Source organism: Oryx dammah, unplaced genomic scaffold, assembly GCF_014754425.2.
Source record: "Oryx dammah isolate SB20612 unplaced genomic scaffold, SCBI_Odam_1.1 HiC_scaffold_10, whole genome shotgun sequence".
Classification (NCBI taxonomy): domain Eukaryota; kingdom Metazoa; phylum Chordata; class Mammalia; order Artiodactyla; family Bovidae; genus Oryx; species Oryx dammah.
Genome location: NW_024070194.1, coordinates 7540527 through 7561658, shown reverse-complemented (window position 1 = coordinate 7561658; position 21132 = coordinate 7540527). Strand labels below are relative to the sequence as shown.

The 21132-nt window shown below is 43.7% G+C and overlaps 1 protein-coding gene and 1 pseudogene across 19 annotated transcripts in view; one reads left to right on the top strand and one right to left on the bottom strand.

Annotated features, from left to right (window-relative positions):
* Positions 1 to 21132, bottom strand: part of ZMYND8 (zinc finger MYND-type containing 8) — a 123107-nt gene that overhangs the window by 54585 nt on the left and 47390 nt on the right. For 12 of the 19 annotated variants that reach the window (XM_040248121.1, XM_040248129.1, XM_040248130.1 and 9 more), the window contains 8 exons: positions 20771 to 20989; positions 17968 to 18081; positions 15411 to 15503; positions 14184 to 14271; positions 10766 to 10821; positions 9416 to 9493; positions 7922 to 8037; positions 3488 to 3969 (listed from right to left, as the gene is read on the bottom strand). In XM_040248121.1, the coding sequence (XP_040104055.1) occupies positions 3488 to 3969; positions 7922 to 8037; positions 9416 to 9493; positions 10766 to 10821; positions 14184 to 14271; positions 15411 to 15503; positions 17968 to 18081; positions 20771 to 20989 (1246 nt within the window). The remainder of the gene's footprint in view (positions 1 to 3487; positions 3970 to 7921; positions 8038 to 9415; positions 9494 to 10765; positions 10822 to 14183; positions 14272 to 15410; positions 15504 to 17967; positions 18082 to 20770; positions 20990 to 21132) is intronic. The other 7 variants (XM_040248127.1, XM_040248131.1, XM_040248132.1 and 4 more) reach the window with 2 other exon arrangements.
* Positions 9564 to 10296, top strand: LOC120868952 (annotated as a pseudogene).

Sequence of the window (21132 nt, the reverse complement as noted above, 5' to 3'; positions counted from 1 at the left end):
CCATCCCCATGGAAAAGAAATGCAAAAAAGCAAAATGGCTGTCTGAGGAGGCCTTACAAATAGCTGGGAAAAGAAGAGAAGCAAAAAGCAAAGGAGAAAAGGAAAGATATTCCCATTTGAATGCAGAGTTACAAAGAATAGCAAGGAGAGATAAGAAAGCCTTCCTCAGTGATCAATGCAAAGAAATAGACAAAAATAATAGAATGGGAAAGACTAGAGATCTCTTCAAGAAAATCAGAGATACCAAGGGAATATTTCATGCAAAGATGGGCTCGATAAAGGACAGAAATGGTATGGACCTAACAGAAGCAGAAGATCTTAAGAAGAGGTGGCAAGAATACACAGAAGAACTGTCCAAAAAAGATCTTCATGACCCAGATAATCACAATGGTGTGATCACTCACCTAGAGCCAGACATCGTGGAATGTGAAGTTAAGTGGGCCTTAGAAAGCATCACTACGAACAAAGCTAGTGGAGGTGATGGAATTCCAGTTGAGCTATTTCAAATCCTGAAAGATGATACTATGAAAGTGCTACACTCAATATGCCAGCAAATTTGGAAAACTCAGCAGTGGCCACGGGACTGGAAAAGGTCAGTTTTCATTCCAGTCCCAAAGAAAGGCAATGCCAAAGAATGCTCAAACTACCACACAATTGCACTCATCTCACATGCTAGTAAAGTAATGCTCAAAATTCTCCAAGCCAGGCTTCAGCAATACGTGAACCGTGAACCTCCAGATGTTCAAGCTGGTTTTAGCAAAGGCAGAGGAACCAGAGATCAAATTGCCAACATCTGCCGGATCATCAAAAAAGCAAGAGAGTTCCAGAAAAACATCTATTTCTGCTTTATTAACTATGCCAAAGCCTTTGACCATGTAGATCACAATAAACTGGAAAATTCTGAAAGAGATGGGAATATCAGACCACCTGACCTGCCTCTTTAGAAACCTCTATGTAGGTCAGGAAGCAACAGTTAGAACTGGACATGGAACAACAGACTGGTTCCAAATAGGAAAAGGAGTATGTCTAGGCTATCTATTGTCACCCTGCTTATTTAACTTATATACAGAGCACATCATGAGAAATGCTGGACTGGAAGAAACACAAGCTGGAATCAAGATTGCCAGGAGAAATATCAATAACCTCAGATAACCTCAGATATAAAAAGTTCAGGCAACAGTAATTCATGAGATTGCTGCCCATTAAAACACTTTCTCAAACAGTAGGATTTCAATAGGAACTCAGAGGCTAAGGAGATTGTGTGATTATACACCATATGTCGTTAACTTGGCTTAAATGAAATCATGTCATGGAATAAAAGGAAGCCTTTAAGGACTCTGGTCAGAAACAAGGGGGCAAAGGGCAAGTTTTTTTTCTGAAGCTATGTCAACAGAAATTATGTCATCCCAGAACAAAGCTCTTAAAATTCAACCTTGAATCCGTCAACCACGTGGCTGGATCAGAACTGAAGAAGAGACTGCAGCCTTCACTCTGAAGAATCAAAAGCTGTTGGTGATTAACTCTGCTCCACCTAGAGCCATTCAGAGAGCAGCTACAAGCAGTACTTGAAAATGAGCAGCCACCCAGAAAGAAGCCACAGCGTGAACCAAAATGAGTGGAAATCTTTTGAATTCACCATTGACTAAGCTTCATCATTTATCTTCTGGGGATATTGATGTTCTCTTAACTGATGCCTGCTCCTCTTTTTTTTTTTTTTTTGCAGCGGGGAGGGGGCTGCCATGCAGCTTGTGGAATCTTAGTTGCCCAACAAGGGATCGAACCCAGGCCCCAGCAGTGAGACTTTGCAGTCCTGGAACACCAGGAAATCCCCGATGCCTGCTCCCTAAAGAGTTCTATGTGAAGGAAAGAAGGGAAAGAGGGAGGTAGGGAGAGGGGAAGGCAAAGGCTATCCAAGGGTAATGCTCTGGCCAGAAGTCTAAATACTGGTGGTCCAACCTGTGGATGTGCTATATTCATTCTGGCAGATATCTTAAGATAGTTTGAGCTGAACTTTCATTACTGGAGAGTCTACATAAAAAGGCAGATTCCCCATTTCTCTATAAGAATGTTAAAACGTGGAAACCCTAAGTCCACATTTCTGGGCAGCAACCATGGGCTGAAAACTTTGAGAATGGAGCATGTGCCCTGAGGCTCACCGACAGTCTCCTCAGCCCAGAGCCTGCAGGCTGCCTGCGTTCATCATCACGCTTATGTCAAGCTTTATTTTTTTTTTTTACCTATGCCTCTCAAAGAACAAGAGCAAGCAAACAGTAAAGGCCACGTTTCAAGAAAAATGACAGTAAACCCATTTCCTTGAGGAAACCATAAAGTTCTCACAGGTTTTATTTTCTTAATATTTATTTATTTAGCTGCACCAGGTCTCAGTTGTGGCATTTGGGATCTAGTTCCCTGACCAGGGATCAAACCTGGGTCCCCTGCATTGGGAGCTCAGAGTCCCAGCCACTGGACTCCCTGGGAAGCCTCCTCATAGGTTTTTAACATGCAACTGAATTATGTCTGGATAGAAAAGAATTCAATTTAAGTCATCCTTGCTTTTGTTATACTCAGCCCGCACCCCTCCTTTGCAACACCTCTCCGGATCCGTATCAGCATGGGATGAGTGACTACCAGAATAAATAACAGAGCAGCCAACACTTCTGTAGCACTTATTATCTTAGGTACTATCTAAACCCCTTATGTATATCGGTTCATTAATCCTCACAAGAAACACTGAGGCAGGGCCTATCATTATGGCTGTGTTACAGGAGGGGAAACCAAGGCATGGGAGGGTCATGCGCCTTGCCTAAAGCCACAGAGCTAGTAAATGACAGAGATGGGACCTGATCTGAGACCAGCACCTTCCTCCTTTACCTCTGCTACAGCAACCAGGCTGCAAGATGCAACATGACTGGTAGACTGAGTGGGGCGCGGGGAGGAGTGGCCAGCTGGGACCATTCAAGAAGTGGGAGCACTCTGCTCTCTCTGGGGAGAGAAGATTCTTGTTTCCCTTACATGCTTCTCTAATATTTGAGCCTTCAGTAATGCAAGTATCTGGTTTTGATAGAAAAATACTGTTTCCATTAAAATACAATTCTTGAGAAAGAAAAAAAAAACGATTGCAGGAAGTTGTGATTCATCTCCGAGGCATTTGAACCGAACTCTGAAGGATTTCTGGCCACCTCTGCCCACTTCTAGGAATGACCTCCAGCTGGCCTTTGGGGAACGCTTTTCTCATTTGTGGGGCCATGCTGCAGTCCGCGGGGTCGCAAAGCGGCAGACACGACGTAGCGACTGAACGACGGCAGCAAGAATCCCAATGGGTTTACTCACTTAAAGTTTAAAATCGGCTCCACTGGGATGAGATCCCCCCACCCAGCTCCCTCTGACTGTGTGATGCTCACCAGGTAGGCAGGGCCAGACAGGTGTCCCCTAGATGAGAACCCCTGTGTCGCAGGGACCCCCTGCACCCTCTCTCCCCGGGGCTGACCTGTGCTCTTGTCCAGGAAGTCCATGGACTCTTCACTGGCGCTGAAGTGGCTGGACGTAGCCTTCTTCTCAGCGTCCTGCTCCACGTCGGAGCCCGTGTGCACGGAGGAGTTTGTACTCATGGGGGAGCGCGGCATGTCGGACAAGGAGATCCTGCGGCCTGCGCCCCCGCTCAGCATCGGCTTGCTCATCAGGATCTTGGGCGACGCCGTCATGTCAAAGCTGAGCTTGACCTTCTCCTGCTTGTCCATCTTGGCGGCACCAGCACCGGGGTTGGAGGGGTCGAGCAGCATTTGGTACTGGCTGTTGGGCGTGTAGGGTGTCCTGAATGGAGAGTAATTAAAAACCCCGAACTTCCGGCGGATGTTCTCCACGTAAACCTCCATCTCTTGCATTGCACTGTTGAAGATGCTTTTAGTCTTTTTCACAGAAAAAGGAATTTCTTTAGACATGAGGTAGCAATTATTTATTGGAACCCAGGCCCTGGGAGCACAAAAGAGAAAGGGAGTTTAAATCAGCCTTGGTCGTTTCCAAGATTTTTAAGTTTTTTTTTTTTTTTTTACAAATTTGATTGTGCAAGAACACTTAAGTTGAGATCTGCCCTCTTAACAAATGTACTCTCTTAACAAGTGTATCATACATTACTGCTGTGTCAACAGAAAAACAGCACAGCCTAAAAGTTGAGAATTATGTTTTATTTGGCAGACAAAACTGAGGACTTTAGCCCTGGATGCAGCCTCTCAGATCACGCTGAGAGACTGCTCCAAAGAAGCAAGGGAGGAGTCAGGATATACAGGAGTTTTTTTGCAACAAAGACCAGGTAGCCAGAACTTCAAAAGATTCCTATTAAAGAAAAACCAGACATCTTGTGTTAAGGAATTCAGCATTTTTCTCAGTCTGGGGAGATGCAAGAGTCTGGGTTCACTGAAATCTTTCCTCTGACATGCACCTTAGCTATCTGGGGCTTTCTCAGCCTGAGTCCCCTCAGGGTGCACCGCTGGGGGGTGGCTGCAGCAGCTGAGCGCTTGGCAGCTGGGTACCCATTTGTCTCCATCCTAAGCTCCCTCAGGGTTCATCATCTGGGTGTCTGTACTGGCTTGATGGCAGTACCGTCCTTTGTCTACTGATAAGAGCAGGCAACATTTTTCAACAGCTAGCTGTAGGTATATGCCAGCTCTCTAAAGCTTATTCAGGTTGTTTAACTGAAACTTTGTATCTGTTAATCAGTAAGTAGTCACCCTTTTTCCCCAGACCCCGCCCCTGGCAACCACCACTCTACTCCCTGATTTTATGAACCTATCTCAGAAACCTCCTACAATTGGAATCATCCAGTATTTGTGGAACTGGCTTATTCCTCTTTGCCCAAAGTCCTTCTGGTACAGCCGCGATGCTTCAGCTTTCTTAAGGCAGAACAGTATCCACTGTGTGCAGAGACCACATTTACTCCATCCATTCATCTCTCGATGGCCACCTAGGTTGTTTCCAGAATGGTGTTTTTTCTTTTTTTTCTTAACGCAAACCAAATTATCCTGGTGGAGTTACCAAGATTCTTAAACACATATTCCATTTTTAAAAAATGACTTGGTTTGAATGCTTAATTAACAATCCACTTAACAGGCATGTTCTGTCACAAGGACGGAATGGGAACAAGACACTCAGCTACATTAAAAGGCTCAATAGCTTATTCAGTTTAATCCATTAAAAAAATAATAAATTCCCTTTGCCTCTGGGTTGGTAGAGAGTAAGAAAACAGTCTGGATCCTAGACCACACCTCCGAGAAGATAATTAGTCCCCAAATCTCACTCTCATGCACTCAGACATAAAGAGGTTTCTTTTCTCTTTTAAAACTGCAATTCTCCATGGGACTAGAAGGAAAGGTTAGAAAACCACAACCCTAAAAGGGGTTCTGAATGTGAGATAATTCACATGGAAAAAAATGGGAAAACAGCCTATTAGCCTTGGGGTATGAGCCCTTCAACTCTTGATTCAGGCTAGTTCTGTCTTCCTACCATCAGCCCTCATATCCTAGTGTGCCCTGCAGAAATCCACGAGAACGTGAGCTGCTTTTCTGGAATCAGCCACCCAAGTGAAGGCAAGCAGGAGATGGAAACAAAACCACCATGCTCTGGGGAAGGCAAGAGTAGATACAAGAGCATTCGGGGTGTGCCTTTGCGATACCTCATGCCCCTAGCCTCAACCCAGCATGTAGATGGGAATCTAGTAGGAATAAGCATTTCCAAGGAGACCTCAGGGATTTCATAGACCATAAACTCAAGTCAGGTACAAAGCCATGGGGAACAACGTGGATTGTTGGGGGGAACCGTGGGTGGGAAACTCACACCCGGTCTAATGCAAGGACCCCCTGCTCAGGTGCCATCAGAGTGCCTTGGGAATGTGGACCCAACACCAAGTCTTCCAAAATTTTAAAGCAGGAAATATAAACTTTCTATCTTCTCTTTTACCCAAATGTTAAGAGCATCTCCTTCCTATTTTTTAAGAGAAAACCACCAGGGAGAAACAAAGCCTGGCCATGGGGCAGAGTCCAGGGCACAGGCGGGCTACCCACAGCTCACAGCTCTTGGTGATGCTAGGTCACGATGCATATGAACACGGAACACCTCAAAATACCCACCCGTGCCCTCAGAGTGCTGGAAACTACCCACTTCTCATCCGCTCCCACTCACTGCTGTCATTCTGCAGAGGACCGAGGAACCAAAGGTGCAGCCAGGCAGAACGAGGGCTGGGCAGGAGCCAGACGCCCCCAGGGCCAGCGTCTGCAGGGCCTCCGGAGCTTTCAGCCGAGTGGACAGGAGTCGGGACCAAAATGGGGCTCTGAGGAACAGCGGGGAGCTCCAGGCGGCCCTGACAGCTGACGCCCCTCCCACTGGGCCAGCCTCCACTCTGTTGGTGAAGTGGAAGATGAACCCCTACCTGGAGGGATACTGGGGCGACGCATCTGACGGGACCCTGCACCCCCAGGAGCCGACCAGCCACAGTCACTGGGGTTGTACCCTCTCCCATTTTTGTCTGGCATTGGTGCCCTAAGTTCCATGAAGTTATTTTACAAGTGATTTCAGAAAAGGGTTTCTTTTTCTTAAAGGAGACCCAGGAAATATTGAAAGGGATATCCTATTTACTTAGTGACAGGAAGCCTCTATGGAGGAGGCTATGTCTTGAGAGGCAACACAGTCACATAGCTGAGCTACTTTCTAGTTCTGGGCCTTGGTTTTCCTATCAAGGAAATGGGGATAAAAGCAGCTTCTATTTAAAAAAGCACTTAAAACAATGTCAGCTGCCACAGTAGCATGCACTCGGCCTGGCACACAGCACACACTGAAAACATGTTTCTTTGAATGAATGAACGAATAAGGGGAATTTCAGAAAGCTTCCCAACAAAAAATGGTCAAGATCAAAATATAATACTTGCCATCAATCCCAGAACCATCTCCGCTAATTTCCATCTTGTCTCCTATCAATGCACTGCTTGGATTCCTGCTAAGTGACTTTGCAGATTACTTTGAAATTCGTTTGTTTTTTTTTCCCCAAAAAAAAATGACAAGGAAAATTTTACAAGGAGCAATTATTTCAGATTCTGCTGTTATTTCAAATGATAAACTGTATTTTCTGTATGTTCTGTGGGTGGGTATAATTTTCAAAATATGTCTTTTAAATATACACACACACAAACACTTTCCAGCCTGCCTGCTAGGGCTCTGGGGGGAGTGGTGGCTGGGGGGGGGGGGTTGCCTCATTTAATCACAACATAACTTGCTGAAAGAGAGCCGGAGATATTAACCGCTGCTCATCTCCATCTACCTGTTGTTCTGAAGCAGGTGGGGGGGCTGTGCTCTGCAGAGAGCCGCTATTAGCTAGAGTAATTCACTTCTAGCCAGAATAATTCGATTCACTAGGAGGGGGAGGGCAGGAAGGCTAGGAGGGAGGGCTCCTACCTGTCAAAACAGCAACCCCTTCTAATTTCCCATTTTAGCTCCACAGAAAAAGGAACAGGAGGGGACTACCCCACACGACAATGGGAGATTCATTTACCAGCAATCTGGGGAAATGTTTCTGATCCCTGAAAGCATTATTTTGAAAAGCAATTTGTGCGGTGATTTAATTTACTGCGGGGGGGGGGGGGGGGGATGGACAACAAAAAAGAATAGCAGAGCTTAAAATAGCCGTGGAACCTATGCCCATGCTGGGTACATCCACAAAATCACGAAAGCAAGATCCTTTCCAACCTACCTGAAAAAACGGAAGCCGGTGCACAATCAGGCTTAACACAGCCCAGGCCAGTATTTTTAAACTACAAGATCATCGGTGGGTATCATGACAATCAAATAATAGCCGTGCCCCCCGCCCCTTCTCGAATTCATTGGCAGGATCAAAGGCTCACTTGGAGCTACACGTTTGAAGCCCGTGTTTAACTCCCACCTGTCGTGTTGTCCAAAGAAACGGGCATCCACCTGCCCATCTTTATCCCTCAGAGCTTTCGCAGGCCAGAACGGAAACCCCTTCAGTTTTGCCCAAACCAAAGGATGTGGATTGCTCTAGGAAGAGAAAAACAAAATCCCGAGTTTGTACGTATTCGAAAGCAAGACCCATATATAAAGCTCGGTAGGCGAGGTTCAGGCAAGGGAGCGCTGAGACAGGCCACAAGGTGAAAGAGGATAGTTTCAAGCAGGGTCTGTCTCCCCAGATGCGTGGCCAGTAAGCCTGGGCAAGGCTGTTAAATGGAGCAACCGAGAAGAAGTGAGCACTGACAAACCCAGGCTTGAATCCTGGCTGCGCCACTACCAGCTGGATGGCAGTGAGCAGGACACTGACCCTTTCTGGGCAACACAGGGACAGTAATACCTACACTCTCCATTAAGCTGGAGGGTTAAATGCACATGGCACCCAGCACAGAATAACAGGCAGCGCTACATAGCTTTATTCTTCATCAAGTGCTCCTCGAAGCCTGAACTATTCAGACATTCATATCCAAAGGCAGAAAAAGCTATCAACTATGCTTTGATTCTCAACTCTAATGACAAGTCTTGCTGCCCAATTCCCTCTACCCCCACCTCCATACTCCCAGCCCACCCCGAAACACACCTCTCTCTACAAAGCACCAGTTTGGAAAATGTAGATCCCTGGGGGCAATGAAGGTGACTGACCTACCCCCATCCCATCCTCAAGAACCATGGTCTCATGTGTAAAATAGACAGCTAGTGGGAAGGTGCCATGTAACACAGGGGAGCTCAACCTGGTGTTCTGTGACAACCTAGAGGGGTGGGATGGGGTGTGAGGTGTGAGGTGGGAGGGAGGTTCAAGAGCGAGGAGACATATGTACGCCTATGACTGACTCATGTTGGTGTATGGTAGAAATCAACACTACAGTGTAAAGCAATTATCTTCCAATTAAAAATAGACTTTTTTTTTAAAAAAGGGGGAAATCCAGATAACCCTGTATTTTCCTGCTCTTTCCTGAGCTCTATGTCAGTGTTGATTAAATCACTGATCAAATCTTAAAGAAAGGAAAGAAAAAGAACCATGGTTTGGCGAGATCATGGAGTTAATCCTAGAAGGGATTTCCAAACCTCTTAAAATAGACCCGGGTGACTTGTAAGTAACATACTCATTTTCCACTACTGGCTCACTATCTGTATGACATTGGTGTGTCTTTCCTCTGATGAGTTTTTCTGTTACTGTGCATCCTGCTGTTTTCAAGGACTAACAGACCCCGTCAATGATGATGCTTTGAACTTTTAGCCAAAGAGGTTTATCCCACCTGGATTACTCCCTTTCTGACTATAACTATATCAGCAAGAAAATTATCTAAAAACATCCAAAGTTCCATCCAGTAAGCCACCTGGAGAAAGCTGTCCTGGGTCATCCAAGGCAGAGAGTTCAGAAAACAAAGATAGAAAAGGAAACCCAACTTACACAAGGCTCACAAAACCAGTTATCTCGTTTTTGGCAGGCAGCTAGATAACACTCTGGACAAACTTCAATTTCATTCATCTGTAAAGCAAAAAGGCGTTAGAATGTGTCACTCCCAGGGGCCCTATATCTGCAAGTCCTCAAGAAATACATGACGATACTGGCAGCTAAGGTTAGCTAAACTAAGTGCCACGGTGGGGAACACCCTGAACATTAATTGGACTATTTCTCACCAACCTTGATGCATTCACCTAGCCCAAGCCATCATCATCTCTTTCTGAACCTCATCTCCCAGTGTCCTAATTTAGTCCATTCCCCACACACATAGAACAGCCCGAGCCCAGCCCAGGAGGTTCATTTCATCCACACCATCAAAACTAGGGGGCATTTTTCCAGGACACCTGGGACACTCTTGGAGAAATTCAGGACATTTCCTGCAAATAACGGCAAATGCAAACACCTGCCACAAGAAGACTGAAAGGGAAGACAGGGTCAGCCTCTGAGCAACAGCGACGCAAGATGGCAGCCACCACGGGCTCGGACAATTTGTGAAAACCGAATATACAGCCTTAAAATAGAATGTGGACCTAAATACCCAGAAGCACCCCCCTTTGTAAGATTTGTAACAAAAATTAATATGAATGGAGCTAACAGTTTTAATGGAGCAGTGGACCCAAGAGCCGTTATCAGTGCTAGCAAAATGACAGAATTCTTACAGAATCAAAGTTGTCCTGCAAGAGCTTCGGCGCCTAACAACGTCTAAAGAAAATATGAAACTCCCTCAGCCGCCTGAAGGACAGCATTACATCAACCAATCAAAAAGAAAACCACAGGCCTTCCCCTGCCTCCCATTCGATTTAAGCAGTCTTCATTTTCCACAGTAATGAATTTTCTAGATATGTCTTGTAGACCTCAAAGTACTGGAAAGAAAGCTCCCATTCAAAGGCAGTTTATCTTCAGATACTGTAAATGATACTAATTTTTTGTCCATTTGAAATATATAAATTGTGCTATAACAAAAAAGAAAAAAGAAGAAAACTAAAAAGGACCCAGGGAAATGCCACAGACTGTGGGGCAAAGAAATCATAAACTCCACGCTACATGCAGGGCTTGACCACCAGTTAAGGCTGAAAAAATACTCTTGATCACAGATAAGGTAAGGGTGTTATTTCATCACATACTAGGGCCCCCTCTGTTGCTTTTACTTTCCTTGAAGACAAAAGACGCTGTCTGTGCATCAACAAATTCTCCAATCTCCACAACTACCCTTGGACAATTCCATCAATGGGAACCATCAAGTACCCAACCCACCATTCCAGGTACACTTAAAAGGGGATAGTGGGAAACACATACCTCATGCTCACAGATTTTGATGACTACTTTTGCAATTTGTGTCAATTTGTGATTTCCTAAGGGAATAAGACAATAGGATTAATTCAAATGGAAACACAGAAACACCTTAGGATTTATACCTATAGAGCCTTAGGATTTATGCCTCTATTAGCAACCTTTTCACTTGCTTTCCCTTGGGAGTAACCCTTTAAAGGTTAAAAACAAGACATGTCTGGCTTCTAACATCCGTGTAGTTGACTTTTCCCAGGAACCAACCTTTGGTGCTGAGCTATTCCCTGAAAGATGACAATTTGTGGTGGTTTCCCAATAGTTCACAAGTTAATATTTGAAAGATGCTTTTATAGTTTCAAGGCCCAAATTAGTGGAAAGGAGCCTTCTGGACTTCCCCAGTAGTCCAGTGATAAAGAATCTGCATGCCAATGCAGGGGACGCAGGTTTGATCCCTGGTCCAGAAAAATTACACAAGTAACTGAGCCCAAGCACCACAACTACTGAGCTCAAGCACCTTGGAGCCCATGCTCTGCAAAAAGAGAAGTCACCACGAGAAGCCCACGCGTCTCAACCAGAGAGTAGCCCCTGCTCTCTGCAAGCAGAGAAAAGCCCGCAGCAACAAGGACCCAGCACAGCCGTAAACAAATAAATATATAAATAAAGGAGCCTTCTTCTGCCCGTTGTCCCAGACCCTAACCCAAGAAGTGAAAGTAAAAGTGAAGTCGCTCAGTCATGTCCGACTCTTTGCGATCCCATGGACTGCAGTCTACCAGGCTTCTCTGTCCATGGGATTTTCCAGGCAAGAGTACTGGAGTGGGTTGCCACTTCCTTCTCCAGGGGATCTTCCTGACCCAGGGATCAAACCCAGGTCTCCTGCATTGCAAGCAGATGCTTTACTCTCTGAGCCACTAGGGAATACTAAGAAGAAGAGTCCAGGGAAAACATTAAATTGACTAACTCCAGTGTGCCTGGTGCAATGAACTTAACTCCTCAAAAAAGCCTTATTAGGAAGCAAGCATGAATGGTCTCATTTAAGAGTAAACCGAGGTTCAGCAGTCATCACATATATGAGATCACTGAGCTAATGAATTGAGGTTATGGCTCCAGGTCTAACTCTTAATCCCTCACCTTTGCACTAAACCAGAGAACAAGAAGGTCAAAAAGCCATGTTGTATTGAACAGTATGTTTTCAGAAATTGTACATTTGGTGGCAAAAGATTTCATACACACAAATACCTAGATTTCTGACATGTTTGAAAACTCAGATCAGAAAACTCTGTATCCAATAAACCACTGGAGTGTCCAATGGTGACCTCTCCAGAGTGGGTAGGAGTTCCCTGTTGTCTGCAGTCTCCAGCTGGAGACTGGTCATCCTGGCTTATTCTACTGTTTGTCTGCTACCTGGCTTCATTCACTTGTTTATATGATCTTACTGGCCTTTCTCTGTATTTCAGTTTATAACCTTTACACAAATTCCCAATGCCTAGATATATATCTTTCTCTCATCCCTGAATCCCCAGCCCTGCAAACACATTAGTAATGCAAAATATGTACTTTAAGCAGATAGTCATCCACTCATATTTCCTTCTTCAAACATCAGCTAACAACAGTCTATGCTAGGCCCAAGCGTGTATAGGAAACAAGGTAGGCCCTTAAAGACCTTACGCCCTGGTGAGCAACTCAAAATTTAAAAAGCACGATCAAGAAAGTGTGATAAATACTGTCATGCAGAAGGACAGGTACTGAGAGCCCTTAACAAAAGTATGTAATACGGTCTGGGTCACAAAGGAAAACTCCTCAGGACTGAAAGGCTGAGACTAAAGGACAAGGAAAAGAGAGAGGAGTGTTTCAGCAGGGGACTGGAGGAGCAGGATGGGGCAGGACATGCTTAAAGATCTACCCGGCAAGAAGGCAGACAGAGAGGATTATGGGAGAAGATAGGGCAATAGGAAAGGTGCCCATGGAAGAGATTTTAATGGGAAGTCTCCTCTAATCTGTCCAGAAAGCTTAATCCACAAAAACGTAATTAACAAAACTTTATACAGAATCAAAGAAAAGTCCTAGAACTCAATAATTTAAAAAAATTCAATTTTTGAAATGAACAAAAGATCTGAATAGACGTCTTACGCACAAAAGATGCATAAATGACTAATAAACACAAAAAGTACCCAATACCGAGTCATTAGAGACAAATAAAATAGCCATTGCATAACACTTCATGCCTTCAAGAACGGCTACACAGTATCAAATGTTGGCAATGATATGGCACAACAAAAACTCTCACATACACTGCTAGAAGAAGTGTAAAATAATACAACCAACTGATGAAACAGTTTGGTAAAATTTCTTATAATTTAAATACAAACCTACTCAACGATCTAGCAATACCACTCTTGGGTATTTACCCAAGAGAAATGAGAGCGTCCACACAAAGACTTCTGTAACAATGTTCACAGTGGGGGGCGGCTTTATTCATAATAGCCGAAAACTGAAAACAATACAAATATCCATCAACATCAACAAAAGAAATGGATAAATTGTATATTGACACAATACTGATACCACCCCTCAGTAAGGAGAAACAAAGCAATAATGCATACAACAGAAGTGAATCCCCAAAATATTACACTCTGTCAACACAGTCAAGACTCCACCGATACGAAATTCTAGAATATGGAGAATTAATTCCCAGTTACAGAAAACAGAACAGTGATTCCTTTTGAGGAGTGTGGATTTAGGGGAGAGAGGCAACTGGGATATAACAGGGTGATAGAAATGTTTCAGAGTCTTACTTGCGGTTGGAGTTACGGAGGTAGAACACATTTGTCAGATTCATGGAATGTACCTGTGAAACCTGTGCTTTCTGTTTTATATAATTATTCCTCCATTAAGAAGGACAGGGAGGCCTTCCCTGATGATATAATGGTTAAGAATCTGCGTGCCCCTGCAGGGCACACGGGTTCAATCCCAGACTCCATATGCCGTGGACCACCTAAGCCCATGCCCCATGACTGAAGCCTGAGCACTTAGAGCCTGTTCTCTGCAACAAGAGAAGCCACCGAGTTGGGAACCCCATGCACAGCAACAAAGAGTAGCCCCCACGCGCTGCAACTAGAGAAAGCCCACACGCAGCAGCAAAGACCCAGTGCAACCAAAGATAAATAAATAAGTATTTTTTAAAAATTAAGAGGACAGGTAAAAGCATCACATAATCACAAGCAACAGTGGACATCAGCTCATACCCTAAAGTGCATGTAGTCACCGCCCCCTATTCACACATATGAGCAATCTACATGTTAAGTTTCTTCAGCTCTGGGTTCTGATGCATGAGAAAAGATTCTGATTTTTTTTTTTTTTAATGAAAGGCAAGAGAACAGGCAACGCACACAGCGTACCCTCTTTCCTAAGAGTCATCTAAGCCACTCACCCCCATTGTAAATGATACAGTTGTGCAAAATCCACTTTGCATCAGCCAGGAAGGCTTCTGTGCAGCCATACATTTTCTTTTTAGCATTCTGGGGAGAAAAGCCACAGAAAATAATCACCAGTGAGTCTCTGTAGCCACAGCCTGTAACACCTGCGTCCCCACATAATTTTCTTAGCAGTCATTTGCCAAATTAATTAATGCTTTTACTCATTTCCCAAGATGCTATTACAGTTGAGATCTATAACTCTATAAAAATGCATTCACTGAATTCATCACACTAACCTGAATCTTCCCATATTATAGCACTGTCATTTATCAAGCCGCTTCCTCCAATGAACCAGGGTATTTTATATATTTACACATTTATTATTAATTGTACAGTCTCCCAAAAGCCTCATAATTAAAAACTCAATGAAGCCATTCTTATCCCCATTTTACAGACAGGGAAACTGAGATATAGTAATGTTAAAGAACTAATCCAAAGTTCCAAAGCTTTTAATTTGTGAAATTAGGATTCTAACCTCATCTTTTTGGAATGTCTTCTTTTTAACACCATAAGGGTGTGAGCAATTTTCCAAAGCAGGCTGAATTTACTCTTTGGAGGTTGGGGGAGTGGGTCCATCAATACACACAATATAAAGTAATGTTTTCTCCTCATTCATGTTTTTCTTTAAGAATATTTTGGTGCCAAAAATTTGAAAATCAGCACCAAGATGACAGACACAGTCTAAAATGCTACCAGTGTAATTTTCAGCATGGAATTTCAGTTTGAACCTTTGAAAACCAGGGTTAGACACTACAGAAATACCCTTCTCCGTGAAATAAGTCCAGATCTAAGAAGCCACATGTTTACTGCTAACATGAAGGTTTCCCAGATACTTGATTTTCTCTGCTTCCTTCCCGCTGCTCTCATTAACACCTCCAAAAGAAAGAGAAGGGTAAACCCCAAATCAATCAAATCACTATTGCTTAGAAGCTGTAACTTTCTCGGATAAAAGGCTAGAATCACCAGCAGAAATACTATTTGGCGCTAAGCAGTGGGTTTCAACACCCACTGCAATCCTTGGGAAAATGTTACAAAGAAGTTAGGGGAATGAGCGTTCTTCCAACCAAATAAAAGTGGCACAGGGGAGACATAGAAGAGCCATCTAACTTGAGACAGGGCTAGGAAGTAAGGGCGAATCTTGAGTCATCTCGACAGCTGTGGGCTCTTTGATGGAAGCCCACCTTTTCCAATGTACAAAGGTCCATGGGGTGGAAGATGTATTCTGCATAGTCAGGATGTTGCTCCAATGGAACAGGTTTCTGAAATGCATCTGTCTGTAAAAGAAAGGACGCATACACACAAACACAAACCCGTCACTGCTACGGAAGACCGCAAGCAGTAACGCCTACAAAGTACTTCCACAATGGAGACATCTTTCCAGAAAATACAGTTCTAAAACTTTCTACAAAACAGGTGCTTGAAAAGCTCCAAAGTGGTTCACCCTCTAATTCTGCCTGGTTGTCAATAATCATGGCCCAGCTGTGTTCCAGTTTTATCATCTGCTCTGTTTTCAGTGTATACTCAAATAACAGGTCCAGGCCTCTTCAATCAAGATCGACAAGAACAATGGGCTATCAGTTACTTTAGACCTCAACTCTGAAGGAGGCTCATCTGTAGTACACTGCAAATGCCCACAATTAAAACTAACTGGGGGTGAAATTTGGCTACACCTAGGGATGACATTGGAGAAGGCAATGGCACCCCACTCCAGTACTCTTGCCTGGAAAATCCCATGGATGGAGGAGCCCAGAAGGCTGCAGTTCATGGGGTCGCTGAGGGTTGGACACGACTGAGGGACTTCACTTTCACTTTTCACTTTCATGCACTGGAGAAGGAAATGGCAACCCACTCCAGCGTTCTTGCCTGGAGAATCCCAGGGACAGGGGAGCCTAGTGGGCTGCCTTCTATGGGGTTGCACAGAGTCAGACACGACTGAAGTGACTTAGCAGCAGTAGCAGAGATAACATGCCAAAAAGTTCCCTTAAGTGCCAACAGGTATTTTATACATGGGTGGAGGAGATTTTGCTCCTCCTCTTAGGAGCCAAATTACTTTCAACACAGGGACTATGTAAAGCAGTGGTCCCCAACCTTTTAGGAACCAGGGACATGTTTTGTAGAAAACCATTTCTCCATGGATGGGGGTGAGGTAATGGTCTGGGGACGATTCAAGCATATTACAATTATTCCGCACTTTATTTCCAATCTAATGCCACTGCTGATCTGACAGGCATACCAGTCCGTGGCCTGGAGGCTGGGGCCCTGGAGTAAAAGGTTTTGTATCTTAGTCCACTTTTTTAAGCCCTATTTGAATCAGTTCAAAATGTGAGGCCTGGTTTGTCAATGGACACTATTTATTAATAAAAATATATATAGGGAATTCCCAGTGGTTACGACTCAGGGCTCTCAATGCCAGGAGCCCAGGTTTGATCCCTTGTCAAGGAACTATGACCTGGAACACACATATACAATTCATACAGACACACACACACTTATAGATAAGATTTAATTAACGACCAAATTGTGCTCAAGCAAGGCATGTGAATGGGTTACCATTTGCAGTTATCCAAGCTCTTTCTCATCCAGAATAAGTTTGGCTTTATCAGTTTAAAAGATGTTTCCATAAAATCAGCAACTTTCTGCCCTGATTTTGTAACAAACAATTTAGGTAAGAAATTAACACCTTCTTTTTCTTTTTGGTTTATAATTCTACAGTGTTAACAAATCTAAATAAATCAGTTCTTGTCAAATTTTAATGAGGCTATATACTTTTGCTTCCGTTGATGGAGTTTTTGTGAAAGGGGTTCCTAATTTAGCAACACCCAATGGGCATGCTCTGAACTTTTTCCATCATGATATCAAATTTCAGAATATAATCTCAAAACTAAAGTTTCTTCATTTTTAAAGAAATTAAATCACAATGGCTACTAAAAGCATTCAGATTCTGTATTTCCATATATTCCTTTGACTTAGAAAACAAAGTCTGAAGAGTTTCATAAAGGGTCACCACTAGCCCATCTGGTGCCTTTGTGTAAATCTACCAAAGAACTCTACAAAAGAACCCAATTTTCTGTAGGAAAAATGTCCTAACATTGATAATCTTGTCATAAAGTATTATTTTTATAAACAAGGTATGTTACTGCCATCTTTCTGACAACTGTTGCAAAAAACTACAAAATGACAGCTATGATAACTGGGACTGTTTGAGAAAAACCACTTTAAAGTACACAGCTTGCCAGCTGAACATGGCAGCCCTGCTTTCACGTCGATCTTCCTAAAGACAAAGGCTGTGCATCAAATCCCAATCCAAACTTAAAGAAATCAAGCAAATCCTCGCCCTTTACAGGACTCTTGAAGGCTCCCTCATTAGACCCTGATTACAAATACCCTGGGCTGCACTCAGCTCGCTCATTGAAATGGAATTTTCACAACTCCCCCTTATCCAGTGTGGTCTGAGGTTTCACTTTGCAACCACTAAGAATTTTAAATCCCCACCAGCTTCCTAATATATGTCATTTCCTGGCTAAACTCCTAGGGGACACAAAGGGTTCACTTTTGAGAATTCACTCAATGCCTCTGTCCAATTAAATTTACAGGGATTTGCATCTGGGCACACAAGACCCAAAGAGTAAGAAGCACACGTGTCTGAAAAGCCAAGGTAACTACAAGGAACAAAATTGTTAACAGAACAAAAATCAGCATTCTCGTTAACACGTGTAACAAGGGGTAGTGTCTTCTTACCCCTGGCTGTTTCATTTTCTGAATGGCAAACTTGAGCAGGTATGACAACTGTTCAATGGTGAGCATCGTCATGGCTTTACTCTGAGTCTCGATGCATTCTGCTACTGTGATCTTCTGCAAGTCAAAATCACACAAATACCCAGTTAGGAAAGAATTTAGGATGCCACATATTTATTTCCCTTTCCTAATTTTCCAGTAACTTCACACATAAAAAATGACCCCCATCTAAATGAGACCAGTTGTTTCTCTTGACGAGGACTCCAGTCTACTTGACCTGGGGGCTGGATCTGTGGATAAAAATGAAGCAGCATGCCAATCCACTGATGACCTGATTAAGAAGTGTTGTTAGCTCATGGAGGCAATATAATCTGAAAAGAGGGGAGATGGGCAAGGACGCAAAAAATCGTCATTCTTATAACCTTGGATTTCAAAAATAGGACACGAAAGGCCACTGGTGGTTTCAGAGCACTCTCCTCACACAATGAATGAACCACTTTCCTTGAGCCTCTAAAGGTTCTGGGCTATCTTTCAGGAAACTGACAAGGCATTAATGCAATGACATCATGGATGGGGCAGGACAGTCTTCCCTATAGAAAAAGTCTAATGCATGGAAGTGAACTAATAAGTATGATTTCATTCTCCGTCACCACTGACGTGAACCCACTCAGAACACTCCAGCAAACTATCCAAGGAGCAATCTTACATGTCTACCTCCATGGGTGAGAAAAGAGAAATTCCTACCAAAGACATGTCTGAAACCAGATTCTGCTATATAAACTGGTACCAGATCTCAGAGCTGTGGAATCCTTAGGTAGCAGCAAGAACAAAAATAGCCAACTGGGGTGATGTCACTCTTGATTCACCTGTGTAGGGAGAGCAAAGCAAGGTTTCTCCAACTAATCTGGATTTTGTTTCCATTCTTCAGATCTCCGGATCCTCCAAAAGGAACTTTCATGGCTGGTTGTCGAGAGAAAAGGGCAACACAAGAGGTGCTCGGAAGAGGAAATGATGCATGGATCTAACTGTTCAGCTACCAGAACCGGAAACAGCTAGTCTTCCCAGTTGACCGCCTCGCCCATTCACTCCTGGAAGAAATCCAGGACTCAAAGCCTTAGACACAGATCACACATCTGTCTGAACTCCAGTTTGTCTCCAGGTAACTCTCCATGGTGAACACCTGAGTTGCTCACTCAACTCTGGACCTCTTCTCTCCCAGCCCCAGCCCAGTCCTCCTGGCTGGCAACACCTGGGTCCTATAATACAGACTGAAAAGGGGCCAGACAGACGTTTGCAAGCCGTTCCTGCCTGAGGACTGGTGAGCCATCCTGACCAAGGAGCCCAAGGGCGTGTCTTTTGGTTGATAAAAAGGGATGTGAAGAGACACACTTCTCCCAGGAGGACTACTGTCTAGCCACACGTGATAAAACCTCCAGCCACCATCTTACGGCCAGGGACACGTCACCTCAACAACAAAATGTGAAGATTCTGGCTCTGAACAAACTTTGTCCTGGTCCTGCCTCTGGCTTCTTTCTACACACGATAATAAATCCCTATGGTTTCAGCTGCCTTTCATCAAGCTCTATTCTCTACAGCAAAAGTATCCTGCCTGAGCCACTATCTTCGCTGAGAAATTATTAAACAATTGGGAAGGAATGGTCAAGACAAAGGAAACAGATGAAGGCTCCAGTTTCCACAATTAAACGCAGAGAACGAGGTTGGACTCTGAACAGGAGGCCACTGCTGAACAATGTCTCTGTCTAAAGTAACCCAGACAGAATCAGGGATCACCTTTTGCAATTCTAGGGGCATAACACCATTAAAATGTCATCATCATATTGATCTGACACCTAATTTCTTCCCATAGATTTTTACTGTACACAAAAACGGTACTACAGACACCGTCCTAAAGCTTGCCTTTCTTCCCCCAAGATCAATATCTGAGAACTTTCCATTTCCTGCATAGAAAGCATCCTCATCTGAGATCTAATACCAATGTACCTTTGAATTCAGGTGACATTCCATTATTAAGTAACTTTGTAGATGACATTCTTTTTGCTTGCTGCTCTGTTGTTTCACTTTGTTTTTGTTTTCTAGATAAAATTCTTATTTTCAGCATTTGGAAAAAGCATCTTAGATGGATGTTCCCAAGACTAGAAGACACTTCAGAAGACTGGAAATCTTAATTGTTTTCATGAAGAGTGTTCAGGCTTTGCTACAAATGAAATATACACGTTCCCTTCACTGTGCCAGCGTGGTTCTGACTCGGTTCCGTCCCCACTGCCTTTTCCCATGGCTCCATGGCTCCTTCCCTTCTTTAAGTCTTTCTCAAATCATAAAAGGACTTCCTGGACCTCTTCATTTAAGAGGTATGAAAAAGAGCATCAGACGGCCACCACGTAGAACATACAAACAACACTGGTCTTCCAGCTTGGCTACTGCCGAGGATTCAGTCACGCAGCAGGAAACAACATCCAAGAAGGAAGAAAAGAGCTTGGTAGAAGTTTGTAACTTCCGGAATGCTCATTCCAGAAGAATCAAAGAAGGCTGAAGATCTCAAGAGCGATCCAAAAACCCACGAAGAATCAAAATCAATATTCAGTGCGATCGTCTTTCCAAGAGCTGGAGTGCTAAGACCACGACCAGTGTCGGTCCCCAAAAAGGCGAATGATCAGGACTGAGCAGAGGGAAGACAAAAAACTTCTCTTTTCCTTGTGTTTGGATTATTTGAAAAATTCGATATCAAAGGAAGAAACAGAAAGGAGAGTAAACGAGGCAGACAATGCATTCATTCATAGGAACTAACCTCACATTCAGGACAAAACCAGTCCCCCTCTGGTTCCGATGTCAGTCTCAGACACTTAGCGTGATAAACCCGGGGACAGAGCTCACAGCAAAGGACTTGGCCTTCCCGGTGACAAACCCAGCAGTAGAAATCATTTCGTCCATCCTGCGGTACAACATCAACAGGGTCTGTGGTGAGTGGCTGCTTCATATAGTAAAACGGACCATGTCTTAGTTCTGACTGAAATGTAGGCAAGAAAGACAGGTTTGGTTTCAAAACAAATGTGCATTCTCAAAAGGAATTTGAACAAACACAACAATAACAACAAAAGAAAATCAGAGCATTACATTCATTAAAAAGCTATCTGGGGTTACTCTACTTTA